Source organism: Panthera leo, chromosome D1 (assembly GCF_018350215.1).
Source record: "Panthera leo isolate Ple1 chromosome D1, P.leo_Ple1_pat1.1, whole genome shotgun sequence".
Classification (NCBI taxonomy): Eukaryota; Metazoa; Chordata; class Mammalia; order Carnivora; family Felidae; genus Panthera; species Panthera leo.
In genome coordinates this window covers 106008787-106030256 of record NC_056688.1, presented here as the reverse complement: position 1 = coordinate 106030256, position 21470 = coordinate 106008787, and the positions used below count along the sequence as shown (strand labels likewise).

At 50.5% G+C, this 21470-nt stretch overlaps 1 protein-coding gene across 1 annotated transcript; it reads right to left on the bottom strand.

Annotated features, from left to right (window-relative positions):
• Positions 1–2472: 2472 nt before the first annotated feature.
• On the bottom strand, positions 2473–5174 carry SCGB1A1 (secretoglobin family 1A member 1). Its single transcript, XM_042906998.1, is given in 4 exon segments — positions 2473–2505; positions 2991–3037; positions 3040–3180; positions 5123–5174. Coding segments are annotated over 4 exon segments (273 nt in total).
• Positions 5175–21470: the final 16296 nt, after the last annotated feature.

The following is a 21470-nucleotide window of genomic DNA, read 5'->3' as shown; positions in this document are numbered from 1 at the left end:
ATCGATAAAGCAATACCTGTCAAAAGAACACCAGCATTCTTCACAGAGCTAGAACAAATAATCTTAAAATTTGTATGGAACCAGAAAAGACCCCAAATAGCCAAAGCAATCTTGAAAAAGAAAACCAAAGCAGGAGGCATCACAATCCCAGACTTCAAGCTATACTACAAAGCTGTAATCATCAAGACAGTATGGTACTGGCACAAAAACAGACAGATCCATGAAACAGAATAGAGAACCCAGAAATGGACCCACAAAAGTATGGCCAACTAATCTTTGACAAAGCAGGAAAGAATATCCAATGGAAAAAAGACCGTCTCTTCAGCAAGTGGTGCTGGGAAAACTGGACAGCGACATGCAGAAGAATGAACCTGGACCACTTTCTTACACCAGACAAAAAAATAATCTCAAAATGGATGAAACACCTAAACATAAGACAGGAAGCCATCAAAATCCTAAAGGAGAAAGCCTCTTTGACCTCGGCCGCAGCAACTTCTTACTCATCTCCAGAGGCAAGGGAAACAAAAGCAAAAATGAACTACTGGGACCTCATCAAAATAAAAAGCTTCTGCACAGTGAAGGAAACAATCAGCAAAACCAAAAGGCAACCGACAGAATGGGAGAAGATACTTGCAAACGACATATCAGACAAAGGGTTCATATCCAAAGTCTATAAAGAACTTCTCAAACTCAACACCCAAAAAACAAATCATCCAGTGAAGAAATGGGCCAAAAACATGAATAGACGCTTCTCCAAAGAAGACATCCAGATGGCCAGCCAACACTGCTGGTGTTGGATCTCTTTTGCACTGCTGGTGGGAATGCAAACCGGTGCAACCACTCTGGAAAACAGTATGGAGGTTCCTTAAAAAACTAAAAAAAGAACTACCCTATGATCCAGCAATTTCACTACTAGGTATTTATCCAAGGGATATAGGTGTGCTGTTTTGAAGGGACACATGCACCCCCATGTTTATAGCAGCACTATCACCAATAGCCAAAGTATGGAAAGAGCCCAAATGTCCATCGATGGATGAATGGATAAAGAAGATATATATATCTATCTATATCTATCTATATCTATCTATCTATCTATCTATCTATCTATCTATCTATCTATATATCATATGTATATATATGTATGTATTATATATACATATGTATATATAATACATACACACACAATGGAGTATTACTCAGCAATCAAAAAGAATGAAATCTTGCCATTTTCAACTATGTGGATGGAACTGGAGGGTATTATGCTAAGCGAAATTAGTCAGTGAGAGAAAGACAAATATCATATGACTTCACTCATATGAGGACTTTAAGACATAAAACAGGTGAACATAAGGGAAGGGAAGCAAAAAGAGTATAAAACCAGGGAAGGGGACAAGACATTAAGAGACTCTTAAATATGGAGAACAAACAGAGGGTTGCTGGAGGGGTTGTGGGAGGGGGCATGGGCTAAATGGGGGAGGGGCACTAAGGAATCTACTCCTGAAATCAGTGTTGCACCACGTGCTAACTTGGATGTGAATTAAAACAAAAAAGAAAATAGTTTGATAAATAATTCCATCTGACAAATGTGAAGCGAAGAAAAAAATCTAACCCGCCCTCTTTCGGGACTCCAAGTGAAACCCACTGCTGACCCTGAAGAGTCAGGGTCTGTCATTCTCGAAGGCACCCCAAACACCCTGGGTCCCTAATGGAGGAATTGAGCCTATTCCCCACTCCGGCCTTTGTTGCCTAAGGGCCTCACAGGAAACTGAATCCTTCCACGCATGGTTGTGTGCTGTGTGTAACTTGAGGCGCCTCTGACACAGGGCCACCCAACCCCTAACAGATCCCAACTGCTCTATCCGCATGCTTAAAACGTCCGCCATTTGTCTACAGGAGACAGAACTCTCTGGAAAGCGCCATATTTACTTGCAGGCATGTCTGGGTAGCATAATCACCTTAACTGTTTACTTTTTCACCCAAGAGCGGGATTCCAAAGAGACTGGAAGAAACAGAACAGTGGATTCCATCACTAAATGGATGCGGGTTGGGGCGTCTTTCTGAGGGCAGCCACCACCCCGTTGGTTGGACCCTCCCTTCTTCCACCGTAGGTTAAGTTTGAGCGGGGCCCTGGGTGGCTCTCTGCCCCGGCAAGGGACTCTGTGCCGGTTCCCACTCCTGCCAACTGTGAGGAGCCTGGTGCGTGTGGGGAACAGGAAGTGAGACTCCCGGGCTCCTTGGAGATATGTTTGCACAGCCAGTGACTTTCCCTTTGTCCCTTTGCACTTGCTACCCTTGCCCTAGCAGTGACAACTTTCCCACTGGAGCAGGGGAACAAAAAAGAGGGGGGGGGTTCGGGACACAAAGGTGAGATGCTTGTGCTTTATTGAAGGGAGCCAGGCTGGGGACACAGTGAGGGAAGCGTCTGGGGAGCAGCAGGGACTTTGGCGGCTGGAGACCTTCAGCTTCTGAATCCTAAGCACACAGTGGGCTTCTTATGATTTTGTCCTAAAACACACACCAAAAAACCCCCCAAGACAGTGGCGAATGAACCTCAGAGGTCGACCAGGATGACGAGACGCAGGAACTTCAATGTCAACGAAGAGGTTCAGTGGGTCTGGGAAGAGCTGAGCTTGTGAGCGTTTTGACTGTTTTATTTATTTTGAGAAAGCGAGGGGGAGAGAGAGAGCAGGGAAGGGGCAGAGAGAGAGCGAGAGAGGCAGGGAGAGAATCCCAAGCAGTCTCCGTGCTCCCATGATCTGAGAGGAACGGTGAGATCGGGACCTGAGCCAAAATCAAAAGCCGGACGCTTAACTGACTGAGCCACCCAGGCGCCCCCGCAGAAGCCTCTTAAAAAGGGGGAGGTGACTGAGCCTGCCTCCCCAGGGATATTTGCACTGGGTCAGAAAAGGCTCCAAAAAATGGGCCCAGGCTGCACCCAAGCGAGGGGGGAGATCCGCTCGCAGGCTGCGTGAGTCAAGGAAGCTGGGTACCGTGAGCTTTAAGATGCTCTCCTTGGCCTTCTGAGGAAGCGTGTCACCAGCCTCTTCAGCTGGATCCCCGCGTCTTTCACGTCCGCGTCTGGCAAGAAGGGTTCAACGGCGGCCTCGTAACTGGAAAGCGTGCCCGTGAAGAGGGTTTCCGCGACGTTTAGAAAGCTCTGGCAGACCTCTGCGGAAGCCGAAGCACAGAAAAGAGAGAGCACATGTGTCCTGGCCCTTTTCCAAGCTGGCAGGGCCCCTGGCCGGGCCAGTCCCCAGATGTAAGTGGCCGGGCCTGTCAGCAAGAGATAGCAGCCTTTTCGTCGAAGGGATGCGTTGAATGGGAGATCTGGTGGTGCTCCAAGGAGCTGGCTCTTTGGCGCCGCCGGGGTTCTTCCCGGATTGCAGCCTTCTGCGGCTTGTCTGAGCCTTCCTGGCACCCCCTGGGCTGGGGCGGGGCGAGGTGCCATGTGTTCTTTCTGTGAGTTCTAGGCAGAGGGCTGATGAGAGAAGATGCCGATCTGATCTTTTATCCAACGTGGGGTCTGGGGAGCGGCTACTGAGGGCTTCGGTTGTCCCACCAGAAACGTGCCTCTTACCAAGGGTGAGTGATGGTCTCAGCCGCTTGCTCCTGGGAGGGGGAGGGGCGTGGCAGAGTCAGGCTCTGGCGGAGTCAGGCTCTAGCCAAGTGCAAGCCCCTGAACTTGGCCTGGAAGAGGCGCTGGGCCCTGTGGGGTGCACTCACCTGCCCACAAGCCTCTTGCTTCCCTTCCTGGCCCCACTATATTCCCTTCACCCAGGGTGCTCCCCACTTGTGCTCCCCCTTTAGGCTCCTGCTCCCAGGGATGTGGGGGAGGGTCACCGTTCCCTACGCCCTACTTGGCCCTTCTTCCCCTGGAGTCTCAGTCCCCGTCCTTGGATTTTCTGCCTGTGTGCAAATTCGGCTTCCCCGCCTGGAATCCTGGCACCCCCAAGTGGCCACTCCAAGTCAAACCCTCTCCAGAACTTCGAGCCCTGCTTTGCAACTTACGGTGTCAGCTGGCAAGTGTCTTTATCTTTGTGTGGCATCTGTAAAATGGGAATCATACCCCTATTTCATAGGATTATTGTAAGAATGAAAAGCGGGGGGCGCCTGGGTACCTCAGTTGGTTAAACTGTCTGACCTCAGCTCAGGTCACGATCTCACGGTTCATGGGTTCCAGCCCCGCGTCGAGCTCTGTGCTGACAGCTCAGGGCCCGGAGCCTGCTTCGGATTCTGTGTCTTCCCCTCTTTCTGCCTCTCTCCCCCCCTCACACTCTGTCTTTCTCTCTCTCAAAAATAAATAAACATTAAAAAAATTAAAAAATAAAAATCTTTTTGCTTCTTTGCTTATGAAAAGGAGTAGAAGAGGTTGATACAGAGTGAAAAACAGGTAACTCAGTTCCCAAAAGATCAGGAGGCTTCAAGAGAAGTAGGATCCCCCTTCCTCCCTTCCTTCTGTCCCTCCCTTCCTGCTTCCCTCTTCCCTCTCTCTCGCTCTCTCTCATTCCTTTCCTCTTAGTGACAGCTGCAACTATTCAGAGACTCCTTATCCTTCTGGAGGAGGACAAAAATGTTTAGAAAACTCCACTCTGGGTTGGCAGTTTCCCAAAGGGAAGATCCCTTTCTAGAATATTCCTCTCTGCCCAGAATGGGAGACCTTGCCTTTGCTTGGGTTTCTTTTGGAGACATGGGGCTCTATAGCTCTTTCTAGCCTCTTTGGCTCCCAGAGTAGTGTGGAGACCCCAAACCTGAAGGCTTCACTGTACCAAGGTCTCTTGGCGTCTTGGGGGTTCTCCAAGACGGGGTTCTGAAGAGCTCATTATTCCTATTCTGTTGGTCATTAAACACACATCCATACTGGATCTCCTCCAGCCCTGCCTCCAGTCTGTTCTGACTCTGGAATTCTGAGGTTGTTGGGTATAGAAGATGGGATCCTTTCCTGGTTTCCCCACAGGCTCAGGGTGCTCCCCAAGTTCCCAAGATGGGCTTGTTCACAGGCCAAGACTCCTGGCTGGGAGTCATCCTTCCAGTGAAATAGGTGTCCCCTCTCCTGAGCACAACCGGGTGGCAGCGAGGGTTCCTGAGCCGGGCTTGGGGAAGAGGGGCTCTGGGCACTCACCAAGACTACAGCAGAGAGCCAGGGTGACCAGGGCAAGAGTCATGGCGAGCTTCATGGTGGTCAGGAGGCTGGTGAGTGAGGCGCTGGCCTGTCTCTGGGTCCGATGGTCTCGTGTGAGGTGTGCTCAACCGGGGTGCCTTCTTAAATAATCCAGGCTGTACTTGGAGGGAAGGAAGAGGGCAAGGCCTGGGCTCCACCGATGGGACCAAACTATTTACTTGGGCGTCAGCTTGGTGGGAAAAGTGAATGTTCTTTTTGCTCAACCCGGTTTCTTTCTCCATTGAAACTGAGCTCACACAATGGGACACTCGGTCAGGGGAAACCCAGAGTTCCATGTGGAGGCCACAAGGGGACCCAGGTCAGAGGGCACGGAGTCCTGGCTGCCTGTGCCACTCTCTTTGAACTTGAGCATGGGAGCAGTCTAGGTCAACAGAGGCAATTATAGAGTCCACCTGGACCCATCGCTCCAGGAGAAACCGAGGTCTTAGGCTCATCACACAAGGTGCGACAGGAATGGGGCTCAGGACTTTGGATACTCCATTGGCCTCCTCTCACCGCCTCTCCAAGGAAGGCGGCTGGGGGTGTCGCATGGACCAGAGCATCTTCATGATCAGACTTGGGGGAGACCCTGGACTGAAGCATGTTGACAGATAATGGCCTTCTCCAGAAAGCCCACGAGAAACCCAAGCCTCAGATCAGCCTGGAGAATGCACTGCTCGGGGCTGGGTCTGTTCCCACCCGAAACTGCTCTTAAGTCCTACCCTCCTGGTGGCCAAATCCATGGGCACTCAGTCCATATCTCGCTTGGCCTCTTAATGGCCCTGACCCTTCTGACCTTTTCCTTCTTGCACTGTTCTCTCTCCTGTGCTCCCAAGGCTTTCTTTCCTGCTTTCTTTCCAACCATCCTTGTTCTCGAGACATTTATTCTTTACCGATGGCACTTATGTATCATCAGCTGCAGACTCTGGCCGTAGCCCCTTCTCACCTCCCTCTGCCACATCTGTGGCTGCTCCCTTCCTTCTCCAGTGCACCTGCCTTAGGACACAGGCTTGGCCTGGTAAAGCCAATTCTTAAACGGCCTCCCATCCCGACTTGCCCTCATCGGGAAGGCCTGTAGAACGATCTTTCTAAAACCAGCTGATCGTGTCCTCTGTCTTGAAACCCTTTGAAAGCATCCATTTGCGGACAGGGTAAAATTCAAGTGCGATCTACACTGCTTTTGCTGACCACTTAGCCTCATTGCGCCACTTCCCTGCATAGTGATTTAACCCTATGTTAGTATTTGTGGATGTGGGAACATTCCGTATGTTTCTTCACGCCTTTCTACCTTTTCACAAAGGATGCCTCGTGCCTGGAATACATACCTCCCGTCTTGTCTGCTTCTTCAAATCCTGTTTGTACTTTCGGTCAAATGCCCATTCATTGATTCGTGTTGAGCACCTATGTGCCAAGCATTGTGTTAGGGGGTGGGGAATGGGGTGGGCCCCTTGCAGGGGCCTCCTGCCAAGGTCTGTATGCTCAGAGTCCTGGGAAGCTCCGGAAGAGGTTTCTTTTTTTTTAATGTTTTAAATTTTTATTATTTAAAAAAAATGTTTATTTATTTATTTTGAGGGGGGTAGGGCCAGGGGGAGAGGGGAAGAGAGAGAGAATCCCAACCAGCCTTCGAGATGAGGCTGAAGCGGGGCTCGATCTCAAGAAACGTGAGCTCATGACCTGCGCTGAAATCAAGAGTCAAACACTTAATCAACTGGGCCACTCAGAAGCCCCTTTTTAATGCTTTTTAAAAATGTGTTGAAATATACATAATACAAAATTTATCATCTTCATCACTTTCAGTGCACGGTTGAGCGCATTAAATCTATTCACGCTGTTTCGCAGTCGTCCCCACCAGCCATCCCTGTAGCTCTTTTCGTCTTACAAAACTGAAACTGTCCCCATTAGACACTAACTCCCTGTGCGTCCCCAGGCCCTGGCAGTCCCCATTCGGGTATCTGTCTCTGTGATTTGGATTCCTAACTGCCTCACGTATGTGCAATCCCACAATACTGGTCTTTCTGACGGGCTCATTTCACTTGGCACAATGTCCTCAAGTTCATCCGTGGAACATATTGCAGAATTTCTTTCCCTTTGAAGGCCGAATAATGTTCCCTTGTACGTGCGGACCACGTTTTGCTATCCGTTCATCGGTCGATGGACACTTGGGCTGTGTCCGCATTTTAGCTATTGTGAACAACGCAGCTATGAACGTGAGGGCACAGTCTGGAAGGTTTTAATCTGGAGAGATGTGGTCTGATTTCTCTTTGGATGAGATGACCCTGCCTCTTCTGTGAGGAAGGGCTGGGGGAGGGGTGGGGGTGACCGAGCGGCTGTGACAGAGGGGTTTAGGCTGAGTTGACTCCCAGACCCGTCACTCACTAGCTGTAGTATCCCGGGCATGTCCATCACCCCTCTCTGCCCTGATTTCCCTGTCTGTACAGTGAGCATGATGATACTATCTGTTGTATCTGGCCACCTCGTAAGTGGGGCTGGCATGGAGAATGTGCTCTGTGAATGAACGTTGGTGAGTGTGGTATTTGCACGTCTCCCCTGTGAAGCTGCAGGAGGAAGGCCCTTTCTGTTTTGAGTTTCCTTGCTCGAGTCTCCGGGGCACAGAGGATCCTGAGTGAGCCTCCCTGCTTCCGTGCTCGGCCGACGTCATCAGGATGAGCTTTTCCTTTGTCCCACCTGCTCTACTCTGTCCATCACATGCGCAGCCGCGATGGCTTAGCTGGCTCCCATGTTCCAGACCTGAACCCAGGCCGGGAGATGAGAGCTCACACGAAGAAACAGTAGTTCTGAGGTCCCCCTGTACGGAAGCCCTGTATAGAGGCATAGAATACGCAGGCGTATCTTTGTATTTATATTTATTTATTTATTTTGAGAGAGAGGGAGAGGGACAGCACGAGCGGGGGAGGGGCAGAGAAAGAGAGAATCCCAAGCAGGCTCCACGTTGTTAGCGAGGAGCCCAACGTGAGACTCGAACCCACGAATCTGTGAGATCATGACCTGAGCCGAAATCAAGAGTTGGACGCTCAACCGACTGAGCCAGCCAGGCGCCCCTCAGGGCCTGTCTTCCTGTCTCCTGAGTCATAGGGTTGTAGAGCGAGGGTCTCTCCGTGTTTTCTTCCCTGAACCAGCTGTCAGACAGGGAGGGCTTCCTGGATACATGGTGTGGCCACTTGGTGGCACAGCCCAGTGGCTGTGCAGAGAATGACCTGACGAGTGTCATCAAGACAGTCCTAGGGGTGGCTCAGAGGGTCAAGCGTCTGACTTCGGCTCAGGTCATGATCTTGCGGTTCATGGGCTCGAGGCCCGCGTCGGGCTCTGTGCTGACAGCTCAGAGCCCGGAGCCTGCCTCAGATTCCGTGCCTCCCCCTCTCTCTGCCCTTCCCCCACTCGTGCTCTGTCTTGTTCTCTCTCTCTCTCTCTCTCAAAAAATTAGTAAACATTAAAAAAAAAAGACAGTTCATTGGGTCCAGAATCTTAAAAGTGCAGCGTTTGTGAAAGACTTCGGTCTGTGCTCTTCTCCACAGTGTGTTGTGGGGACAGTGCGTGTCTTGTTCTCGTTCCCGCCATCTCTCTCTGGATGCTCCTTTTCCAATTCTTCTGTTACTCCATATTCCTTTTTCCCTCCCCTCCCTTCCCTCCTCTGTACTCTCTTCCTGGGCACCTCATCCGTGCTCACGGTTTCAGTTACCTCCTATGTTGAGACGACTCCCTAATTTATATCCCCCCCCCCCCAGCATTCTCGGAGTTGCAGCCTTGCCCATCCAATGCCTGCTGGACATCCCCATCTAAATTTTTCAAAAGCCTTCAAACTCACTTTGCACAAAGTCAGACTTACGATCTTTGCTCCTAAGCCTGGTAAACCTTTCCCCAGGATTCCGTATCTCAGCAAATGACCTCACCACCCAATTGGTCACGCAACCCGGAGACACGTCTTTGATGCCTCACCCTCCCTGGGGCCATCTTGACACAGCCTCATGTCACCATCAAGTCCATGGGCTTGGACACAATTCTGATGGTGTCCTTCTTGTTGTTCTCTGAGGGGCCTTTCAGATCTGTCAGTCTACCACCCAGGTCCTTCTCTTCCTCGTCCAACTCCCTCTGGGGCCATCAGGTCCAGGCATCACAGCGGGGTCCTGAAGCTTTATTCAGTTTGATTATTTCCCTGTGCTTTGGGGATATCACAGATTCATGATAGGTTTATTTGAGGGGCCACTTATCTAAGAGGTAAGAAACCCACTGAAAGCTGAAAATAAAAAGCTGTCCATTATTAAAACAAAACAAAACAACCCCCCCCCCCCACCCATGATATTAAACATCACCTTCCTTCTGGGTCTGACTCCATGATCCAGTGATCTGGTCTCTTGAGGCCAGCCCATCATTCAGGCTCAGTTTCAGGTGTCTGTGTCACATGCCCCTTGGGGACTCACAAAGTGTGGCTGATGGTTCTGATACAGGCAAGAAAGGTGAGCTGAACCCCCACCCCCACCCCACCTGGGGTACCCTAAAACCCTCCCAGTGCTGCCCCTAGAGGGTCCCTCTCTGAGCCAGCAGTGGACGTGGCTGGGGCTGCAGTGATGGCAGCAGGGACCCGTGGGTCTCCCAGCCCATCACCCACAGCCTCGGACTCTGTTGTCTACATCTTACCTTCATGGTTCGGGGTCCTGGGAACAGAATAGCTGGTTCCTGGGTCTTTGAGGAACTTAGCATCTAATATCTTCCCTGCCATTAGGAGGGCCTCATGCGGCCCTTAACCTCACAGACAATCAGTCCTTGCTGTTCCCGGGGCAATGGTTTCCCAGGCCCAGCGGGGCGGGGCGGCGGGGGGCAGGGTGGGCATTGACCTTCAAGGTATGGGGTTGGGGGTTCATCTCAGTCCTGAGTGGGGCCACCACCAAGCATCCCAAGACAGGCTCTTCCATCTTGGTCCTTGGGAGAGCCCTGCTTGGCGGTGAGGGGCATTTCTCTCCCCTGCCCAGGAACGTATAGAGCAACAACTTCTTTGCTGTGTGCGACAGTTAGGCAAAAAGTGTTAGGGGAGGCTCAGTCTCTTAGACTCTAACACCTGCTCCTCAAATCCTTAAGCACCACACACTGAGCTCCAGGCCAGAACCCTCCAGCCGGCCTTGGCACGTGGTGAGGGCTGGGAGCCACTGTTTCTGGCTACACTGGGCAGTGGCCCGGTCACTGTGCAAAGATAAACTGAGGGAAGGCAAGCCACTCGGTTATTAGCACTGCAGGCATGGCAGTGAATTTGTATGCTTCCTGCCAGCGCTCTCCCCGCGTCCCCCAGCTGAAACCGCGGCCTGTGTTGGCTGTGCCTGGGTCTGTGTTTGTCCTGACCCCTAGGTTGCTGGAGATTCAGGGGCAGGGCCAGGGCTCAACCTTCCCTGACTCCAGCTTAGAGGGTATGCCTGGCTGTGGCCCAGAAAGAGGCTCAGTCAGAGCCTGAAGGTCCTGGGGGATCTGGAAGTCCAGCCTGGGGACTTGGGCCGTGAGGCCCTAGGTCTGCTGGTGTTCCCCACATGTGCTCAGGGGGCTTCTGGCTCCGCGCTTGTTCTCCAGACAGCCCCTGGGCAGAGCAGATTTTCCCTTATGGGTTTGTTTGTTCTCTTCTCTCTTGGTGTCTCTGAGGACTGATCACTGCATTGACCCAGAGGGCCTGGCAACTTCTGGACATTCCAGCCATTTTGGCCACAGGCCCTGATGCCTAAGACTCGTGTGTTTTTAGAATGTCCCCCACCCCCACCCCCCACCCCCCCACCTCAGTTATCATGTATCTGCTGGCTCCAAAATATGTTTTAAAATCCTCAAAGTTGTAACTAATGAATATGTACCTGTGTAACATCGTTTCAACTAGCTTACTGCCACTCGGCTCAACTACAGCATGGCGTCATGCAGGAGCAGTAAAGTTTAACTCATATGAACAAAATGCAGAATGTAGTCTCAGGATCAGAATTATAAAATTTATACAGACCCTTTCAAAAGTTTATAGGCAAAATCAAACACAGTGTGAGAAGTGTGTATATTTTCACGTGTTTGATACGATGTGGGGTTGGAGTGTCACAACTAGGAGGGCCTCGTGTCCCGCTCTCCCAATACCTGCAGCTGTGCGGTCATAGCAGAGCACAGCCACCATCAGAACAGGAAGAGAGGAATCAGAAGAAATGCCCCAGTTTGTCTCTTGTCCCATCCCCTGATCTATAGCTAGAACCTTCCATTGGCCTAACCAGCTGATATTCAGCCAGCGAGGGAGCCCCACTTTTGTGGTCCTCAGAGGTCAGCTGCCTGGGGGCACAGAGCAGATCAGAGAAAGGTAGAGAATGGATGGGTGGGGTGAGTGTCAAACAGAGAATAACCTGCACATAATGGTCTCATTCTATACATACAGCTCTGGATCTTGCTTTTTTTCACTTAATATTATGTCAGATTGGGGCACCTGGGTGGCTCAGTCCATTAGGCATCTGATTCTTGGTTTTGGCTCAGGTCATGATCTCATGGTTCATGAGTTCAAGCCTGGAGTCGTCGGGTTCTGCTCTGGCATTGTGGAGCCTGCTTGGGATTCTGTCTCTCTGTCCCTCTCATTCTCCCCTCCCTTGCTCCCGCTGTCTCTCAAAATAAAGGAATAAACATTTGAAAACAAAAATGTTATGTCTTGGATATCTTTTGAAACTCTGGCACTTACAGATGCACTTGATTTTTTTTTTTTTCAAATTATAGAGTATCCCTCTGTAGGATGCAGTACAATTTGAGCTACCAGTACCTTATTGATGGATGCCTGTCATTTTCGCAGTTTTTCCCATACAAACCACAAGCACACCTCCTTCTGCCCTGGGGGCGTCTCCCCGTAGGACAGATGCCTGGATTCAGATTTGCTGCCATTCTCTAGAGGCGCCGACTCCCCAGGCTGGAGTCTGTCTGTTCCAGCGGCAGAGGGGTGGTTGGTGAGTGTTCGGACTACGGTGGTGAGAGCAAGAGGGTATGTGTGGGTCAGCAACTGTTCTGATTCTCCATGGGGATCTCAGTCACTTTCCTGGTGCAACTTGTCCCTCAGCCCCAGGCCTGGGCAGGGGCCAGCAGAAATGTCTCCTGGACTGCTGAGAGCATCCTGTGGGTGCAAATCGCCCACTCCTGCTGAAAGGGATCGGGTGTTAGCGGTTTCTGGAGGCTGAACCTGAGAGTTTCAGGGAGGGGTGAGGGTGAGTCAGGCCATGACCTGCTGAGCATCAGAGCGCCTTCTTGGGGTGCTGGGGACGGCCAGGCAGGCAGATGTGCTGAAACTTGGGGGGTGGGAAGGTGGAGCAGGGCTGAGAGCTGGGGCTTTTCCCACGGAGCCTGGGAGAACCAGCGGGTTCTTTGCTCTGGGACAAGCTCCCCTGAGGGGTGGGGACCATCAAGTTGATGGAAGTCCCTGTTCTGCGGGGTGGTAACCGGTTCCCCTTCACTTAGACTCTGGGGATTTGGGGGGTTAACACAACGTGTAACACGATTCACTTCTTGACATTTCCCAGAAAGCTTGCTCCCTTTCTTGCTTAATTCTGCAGGTTCTTTGTTCTGGGCTGAGTCACCCAAATCCTGCCTTTTGTGTGTGTTCTCTCTCACCTTCCCTGCCCTGTGACTGTTCCCACCGCAAAGTTGGCGTGTCACCGCTCAGGCCCCTCTGGGTGGGTCATGCGGCCCTGTTCTCCGCTGTCATGGGGGACAGGTGCCAATGTGGTCAGCAGACATGGTTGGCCAGCTGCGTGGCTCTGCAGGGCTGCAGCTGTCCTAGATGCACAGGGACGGGGGTGGGGGTGGGGGGTGGGGGGGAGTGGGAAGGAAGGCCACCTTGAGCTCCTTCCGGCTCCTAGTCTGAGGCAAGTGATGTCCCGCCCAGAGGAGCCTGGGGAGCTCCTGGTCTCTGTCCCCCAGACATGGCCTGTGCTGTCCCCTCTGGGCACCACACCACTTTTGGTCCAGCGGGGTTATGCAGGGTTCTCAGACACAGGTGTTTGTGAGATGCAATACCTTCCCCTTGGGACGCCCGGGTGGCTCAGTCAGTTTAGCGTCCAAATCGATTTTGGCTCAGCTCAGGATCCCAGTGTCATGGGATTGAGCCCCTCGTCAGGTTCCACGCTGAGTGTGGAGCCTGCTTGGGATTCTCTTGTCTCTCTCTCTCTCTCTCTTTAGGTCTATAGAGTGTACAGGACTTTCCTATATCCATCAACATCTTTTTCTATTTTTATAACTAAAATAGTTATATTCTAGATTGATGCTTTATATTTTATGTAATATATATTCTGTAATGTATATTTAGCTCACATACATATATAAACATGTTATATATTGCAAATGATACATAATATCTATCATATTTATATTATAATTAATATGATGTGTAATTTCATTCTCAAGCTTTCATTCTGCTAAGGGGATGAAAACTCAGTCCCGGTCATTTTGGGGCTCCCTGTCCCCACGGTTGTGCCTAACTTCCAGGGGCTTGTGCAGGACCAAGGCATTGGTGGGGTTTGTGTTGGTGAGGACATCTGGTGCTTGATGTCACCGTCATCAGCCCATCCTTTGTCATTGGCCATCAGCCCATGCAGGCCTCCTCCTGAGCCGGCCCCCGACACCGTCTGTAGGCCTCCAGTCCGCTGACTTTCTCTGTCACTTCGGCACCACTCGTGGGTGCACAGGAACCGGCTGCTGTCCCCGTGCTGTCCCTGGGCCGGGAAGTTCTGCCGTGACACCACCCAAGGCCTGTCTACCTAGATGCATCACACATTTCTTCTCTGGGGGTTCTGCGGTCTGTTCCCGGATTCGTCAAAGCCATCTGGGGTCTCTGTCACTCTGCCATCTCACTAAGGGCAGCGTCTGCAGTGGCTTAACAGGTAGATTTGACACTCGGAGAGGATCATTTCTTCACACCGCCCTACTCTAGCCAACAAAAATTATTCTCAGCAATCACCGTGAAATAAAATGAATAAGAATAAAGGCCAGAGAAGAAATTCAGACAGTGATGATTTATTTATTTATCCATCCAGATCAGTTTTCTTTTTTTTTTTCTTAATTTTTAAAATTATGTTTATTTATTTTGAGAGAGAGAGAGAGAGCATGAGTGGGGCAGGGACAGAGAGAGAGGGAGGAGACACAGAATCTGAAGTGGGCTCGAGGCTCTGAGCTGTCAGTGCAGAGCTCGTCTCAGGGCTTGAACCTACAAGCCACGAGATCATGACCTGAGCCCAAGTCAGACGCTTAACTGACTGAGCCACCCAGGCGCTCCATTATAATCTGACATATTAATAGTTTAAGTAAATACTTATCCAATTAAAAGTCACCAAGAAGTGGGTTAAAAAAAATGTTTATTTATTCATTGTGAGAGAGGGGTGCAGAGACACAAAAGGAAAGAGAGAATCCCAAGCAGGCTCCATGCTGTCCGTGCAGAGCCTGACTTGGGGTTTGATCCCACGAATTGTGAGATCATGACTTGAGTGGATATCAAGAGCCAGACGCTTAACTGACTGCGCCACCCAGGCGCCCCAAGAAGTGAGTTTTTATAAAAACTGAAATATATGTCAAAAAAGTACAAAAAAGTAACACAAAACGATGTCAGACAGTTCATTAATAAAAGATATTATGATTCTTTGTGATGCGGTTTTGGAGTGGTGGTGGGGGTCCGGAGCCAAAGGCCAAAATAGGATTCTAGAGACGTCTTTGGTGCAAAAAGGCGATTTTATTAAAGCAAGGGGACAGGACCCGTGGGCAGAAAGAGCTGCGCTGGGGCTGTGAGGAGTGACTGATCGCATACCTGGGGGCTGGGGGAGGCAAAGGCAAGGGGAGTTTCCAAAAGATCTATCGTATGCTAAAGAAGACTCACAGCAAACTAGAGGCCTTGCTACTGTTGAGCTAAAGTTATTTTTCCCTCTAGCAAAGCATTAACAAGAAGACAGTGGGAAGTTCCTGGAGGAATGTTTTATCCTGCCTGCCCCAAGTATTTGTCAATGGGCTGCAGATTACAAAGAAATTTAATTTTATCTGTATTTTCCTCTTGCCTTTGTTCCGGTATCAGTACGGAGGGGAGGGGGATGTTAGGGGAGGGGGATGTTAGGGCCCCGGGAAATTGAGTCCATAGGTTTCTGGAGATTGCCTTTTTTCTTGCACATCATTAAGACAGTTGCAAGCTGATGGAGACTCTAGTCCTTCAGGACTGTGATCTGTATCAGTTAACCATTTGTTTTTCCTTTGCCTTTGTTCTTGGGCAGCCTGGAGTGCCTGAGGAAGGTCACATAGATCCCACCTGGGGGTGTGGAGGGTGGTGGGGTGTTCGTATTTTGCCCTCAGCTTGCCTTAGCTCTCTCATCATTTGGGGAAAAATAAAAACCCTGAAATACCCACAAAAGGTCAAATTTAGGCACCCACTGAATCGTACCACTGCTGTCACGTTTTATTTATTTTTTGAGTCGTTTTTCTAGAACAATCGACAATTGAAAAAAAATACATTTTGACTTCAAAGATATTAGAATCCAGTAAAATATTTCGTGTACGGACTAAAACTTTCACTTCCCCAATGGAAATATTATACTTTACGCTTGTTTACTGTTGTGTTGACCGCCCCCCCCCCCCCCCAAAAAAAAAAAGCTCCCAGGTGGTCTCATAGGACGACGGAAAGGAAGCCACTCAGGTTCTATTTCTTGGTCTTTACCATCAGTGTTTTGTGGTTCACTTTGAATTCACTGTTTATTTTATTCTATTTTTAAAAAATGTTTATTTGAGAGAGAGCTTGTGGGGAAGGAGCAGAGAGAAAGGGAGAGAGAATCCCAAGCAGGCTCCATGCTGTCAGCACACAGCCTGATGCGGGGCTCAAACTCGCGAACCCCATGAGATCATGATCGGAGCCAAAGTCAGACGCTTAACTGACTGAGCCACCCGAGCGCCCCTGAGTTTATCGCTTAAACGCAGGGAGGATGTAGCCCTCGGGAGCTGGAGACAAGAATCTGACTCTGAAGCCTGTTCCAAGGATTCTGAACCTTCGCAAACTTGGTCTTGACACGCTTGTGTCATCGGAGACCAACTGTACAACTGGGAGCTCTTAGAAATGACTCCCACGTGGAATACGGTGTTTATTAACAGACAAGCAATACACACGTGCTAACTGGGGGCTCACGCATGCGTTCGGAACACTCAGTAGCGACCCTGGCCAATCCTCACCACGAGGCTTAGAAGAGTTTTTCAGGTAGCGGTATTTTATCCCTGACATTGTTTAGAGCTGCTGGTGCACGGGGGCGCCTGGGTGGCTCAGTTGGTTGAGCATCCGACTTCAGCTCACGTCATGACCTCACGGTTCGTGAGTTCGAGTCCCCAGTGGGAATCTGGGCTAAGACCTTGGAACCTGTTCAGAGTCTATGTCTGCCCCTCCCCCACTTGCTCTCTCTCTCTCTTTCTCTCAACAACAAACAAACATCGAACAAAAATTATTGGGACTTATGGTGCACGGTGTTAACACTTGCTTTTCGTGGTGTTACCGTGGTGTTTGAATCCTTCTTACTGCGCACACCCGGAGTGGGTGGCCGCCCCTGGTCTCAGCCAGGGACCACCAAAGCTTGGTAATACCTGCTCTTTGGTTCCCAGCCAATCCTTCTCTAGGTGGGAATATTCTGGAAGCCGGGCTCTTTACACAAAATGAGTGCCTGAAGGTCTTTTCATTTGCCTTCCTCTGTCTCAGCCCTTCCTGGGGCCGCCTGAGTCAGGGGAAAAGCCAAAAGAGGAAAGGAAAATGAGGAGAAAAAGAGTACAGGTTAATGCTTCAAAAACTATCCACCGCAAGCAGCCGGCCTGTGCCCCTGGGGAGCCGGGCGGGCACGGGGTGGCTGGTATCCTGCCGTGGTGGTGAGCCCCCGGGTGAGGTTCTCGCTGCCTCTTCAGCATAAGACAGGCTGCCCAGGCCCCCGGGCTCAGAGATTCCAGGTGGTTCTCCGCAGCTGTCTCTGGCTCACCCCAAATTTGAACTCCAGGGAAATTCTGCCTCTGTGATCTGGAAGGGGCCGCAGGGAACATCGGCTCCATCTGGAGAAGGGGTCTCTGGATGAGGGAGAGACTATAAGTTATGAGAGGTTGCAAACGTGAGGGGCAGAGATGGGACTTGAACCTGAGCACTGTGATGCTCTCTGCTGGGGGGTTGGGGGAGCTCTGCCGTTCTGAACCGCACAGCAGGGCTCGGCCTCCGCGGTTTATGCACCCAGATGCCTAGGAACAGACAGCGTTCTATGTATTTATGCTCTGAATCTCACGGACCCTTGGGGCCTGTAAAAATGCCGAAAAACCAGCATTGCTGGTTGTAATTCACTTTCCTCTAAAGTCATTGGTGGGTCTTTTCCGGATAGATTCAGAATGCCAGGAAACAGGGTAACTAGAGAGCTGGATCCCTCAGTCCCAGAGGCTGGAGTTGGAGAGACACCCGTTGGGCAAGGGACAACTGCCAGCGCCTGTCCCACGGTGGCCCTGGAGAGGCTGTGTCTGATATGCTGCCTGGTCTGCGGGGACAGAAAGTGTGGGGGCTGCTTTCTTGGACCCCGGGCTCAGCGTGGGGTTCATGTCCAAGGTTAGGGTCACTGCCTGGAGTGCCCCGCTGTGGTCCATTCTGCCCACAGCAGCCAGACTGACCTTTAAAAAATGTAAATTAGAGGTGCCTGTGTGGCTCAGTTGGTTGAGCATCCAACTTTGGCTCAGGTCACGATCTCGTGTTTCGTGAGTTCGAGCCACACCTGGGGCTCGCTGCTGTCATCACAGAGCCTACTCCGGATCCTCTGTACTCCCCCTCTCTCTACCCCTCCCCTGTTCGTGCACACACTCTCTCTCTCTCAAAAATAAAGAAACATTAAAAAAAAATTTAAGATGTAAATCAGAGACCCTGTCACTCTTCTGTGTAAATTGGCTTCACACAACATTTAGGATTAAATCCAAACTCTCCCCTAGTCCACGTGACCCTGCATGACCTGTCTCTGCCTGTCCCTCCAGTCCCAGCTTGTGTCACTGCCCCTCTGACTCAGTACCTTGTGACAAACTGGCCTCCTTACCCACAAGGTACATGAGCCCTGGCTGCCACCGGACCTTTGCTCTTGCTTTCCCTCTGCCAGGAACTCCACCCCGGATTATAACTTGATCACACTCTCTGTCATTGCCACGGAGGTGTCAACCCATACACTCCCTCTGCAGATAAGATCACCGTGTGTCCTTCCCCAGTCGCTCTGGATCCCAGGGTCCAGCTTTCTTTCCTTCAGAGCCTTAATCCCCGTCTGAAATGATGCTGTTTATTATCTGTCTTCCTAGAACGTAGGTTTCACGCTCACCTAGGACTCCCTGGGGCCCGGCACATAGTAGGTGCTTATTAAGTATTTGTTGACTGAATGAACAGGACCCTGAGCCTTTTGGCCTGTAGTCAGGTGTCCAGTGAGCATCAGTGGGGAGGATGTGGGTAGCACTCAGAGGCACGGCCGGTGCATACTAAAGTATTCGGTGTTTTCTAGGACAGTGATGGCACCCAGGTTCACCCAGAGACCTAGCCTCAGCCACTTCTCCATTTCCTGAAATGCACTCAGCTGTCTTCCCCCATGTCCACGACATCCTCACTGGCTGCAATCCTTCTTACCTTCAAGACCAGGGTGAAAGGCGACCTCCCCCTGTCTCCTCTCACCCCTGCAGGGAAAATAAGTCATGTCGTTAGTGACAGTCACAGCACTCACCCACACCTCCCTTCTGCAGGCAGGGCGCTCAGTGTGTTCTCTCACTGAACTCATGTAACCATCCTCCCAGGAAGGCGCTAGACCCGTCCCCATTTCAAAGATGGGGACACTGAGGCTCAGAGAGTTGCCCAAGGTTACTAGTCAGCAAGCAGGGGAGGCAGGATCTCAACCTGGGGAGGGCTGACCGCAACCTGCTGAGCCCCTTTCTGCTGGGCCCGCCTTCACTCCCCTTGCTTGCGGCTGGTTTCAGTTACCTGCCTGCGGGGAGCCGAGGTCTCACGGACTGTCCCCAACCCTGGGCTCTGTATCTTCCTTGAGGCTTCTGGAACCTCAGCACATCGTGAGTCTCCATAACCATCGCTGGTGGGATTGAACCTAATTCTAGCCCTTCTTCCCCACCCCAAGCACATGTTCTTCCGGCCTCTGTTCTGAGGGGGTGGTGGAGGAGACACCCTAACTCTTCTTATCTTTTATTATATACACGGGTTATTTACTTATGTAGGTCTAAGTGACCTACGGCATTATATTAGTTTCAGGTGGACAACATAACGATTCAATATTTGTATATGTTGTGAAATGATCACCCCGAGAAGTCTAGTTAACCTCTGTCACCGCACAGAGTTAAACATTTTTTTTTTCTTGTGATGAGAACTTATTTTTTTTTATGAAAAAAAAATGTTTTGGTTTTTTTTTTCACATTTGTTTGTTAACAAGAGAGACAGAGCATGAGCAGGGGAGGGGCACTGAGAGAGAGAGGGAGACACAGGATCTGAAGCTGGTTCCAGGCTCTGAGCGGTCAGCCCAGAGCCCGAGGCGGGGCTCGAACTCACAAACCGCGAGATCATGACCTGAGCCGAAGTCGGACGCTTAACTGATTGAGTCACCGAGGCGCCCCTGAGAGCTTATATTTTAAGTTGATTTTTTTGAGAGAGAGACAGAGAGCGTGCACAAGCAGGGGAGGGGCGGAGAGAGAAGGAGAGAGAGAATCCCAAGCAGGCTCTGAGGCTGTAATCACAGAGCCCAACTTGGAGCTCAATCTCACAGACCATGAGGTCATGACCTGAGCCGAAATCGAAAGTCGGATGCTTGGCCGACTGAGCCACCCGGGTGCCCTGAGAACTTTGAAGTTCTTGTAGCAACTTTCAAATAGGCAGTACAATGTTATTATTAAACCAAGTGTTTTTTAAAATTTGATTTTAGAGAAAGAGAGAGAGCATGAGTGGGGGAGAGCGGCAGAGGGAGAGAGAGAGAATCCCAAGCAGGCTCCAAGATTTCACACCCAGCAGGGAGCCCGACGTGGGGCTCAATCCCATGACCCTGGGATCATGACCTGAGCCGAAATCAAGAGGTGGACGCTCAACCGACTGAGCCACCCAGGCGCCCCAATGTTTTCGTTTTCTTTGAATATATCCAGAAATGGGATTGCTGGACCACATGGCAATTCTATTTTTAAGTTTTTTGGAGGAACCTCCATGTCGTTTTCCCCAGGGGCTGCACCAATGCCCGCCAACAGTGCACGAGGGTTCCCTTTTCTCCACATCCTCGCCCATACTTACTGTTTCTTGTTGTCTTGCTTTTAGCCATTCTGACAGGCGTGAGGGGGTATCTCATTGTGGGTTTGGTCTGTGTCTCCCTGATGATGAGTGATGTTGAGCGTCTTTTAAAATTTTATTACAGTAACTATTTTTGCCAATAAAAATTGGCTCATAGAATTAGACCTGACAGTTCTGAAGGGAGAGAAGATTCTGTGCTGGGAAGGGGCTGACAGAACTCTGGCAAATAGGAAGTAAATTCGGTAAATGTCACCTTAATGTTTTCGGGTAGTGACATCCTTCTCGGTGGTCCTAACTGCTAAAGAGTAAATTTTAATTAAGAAAAAGTTTTTTTTTAATGTGTATTTATTTTTGAGAGAGACAGAGAGAGAGAGCGCGCGAGCATGAGTGGAAGAGGGGAGGAGAGAGAGGGAGACACAGAATTCGAATCTGGCTCCAGGCTTGGGAGCTGTCGGCACAGAGCCCTTCGTGAGGCTCGAACTCACGAACCACGAGATCATGACCTGAGCTGAAATCGGAATCTTAACCGACTGAACCACCTAGGAGCCCCAGTTTTAATTTTTTTTTTAAGTTTATTTATTTATTTTTGAGGGAGAGAGAGAGAGAGGAAGAGAGAGTGCGTGCGAGTGGAGGAGGGGCAGGGAGAGGGGGACAGAGGATCCAAAGTGGGCCCTGTGCTGTTAGCCCAGAGCCTGATGTGGGGCTTGAACTTACAAACTTCGAGATCATGCCCTGAGCGGAAGTCAGAAGCTTAACTCACTGAGCCACCCAGCTGCCCTGAGAGTAAGTTTTTTAAATTAACTAATTAATTAATTAATTACTTAATAAAGTTTATTTATTAGAGAGAGAGAGAGAGTGCAGAAAGGGTAGAGACAGAAGGAGAGAGACAGAATTCCAAGCAGGCTCCATGCTGTGAGCACAGAGCCCTACACGGGGCTCGAACTCACGAACTGTTAGATCATGACCTGAGCCGAAATCAAGAATGGAATGCTTAGCCGACTGAGCCACCCAGGCACGCCAAAAGTAAGTTTTAAA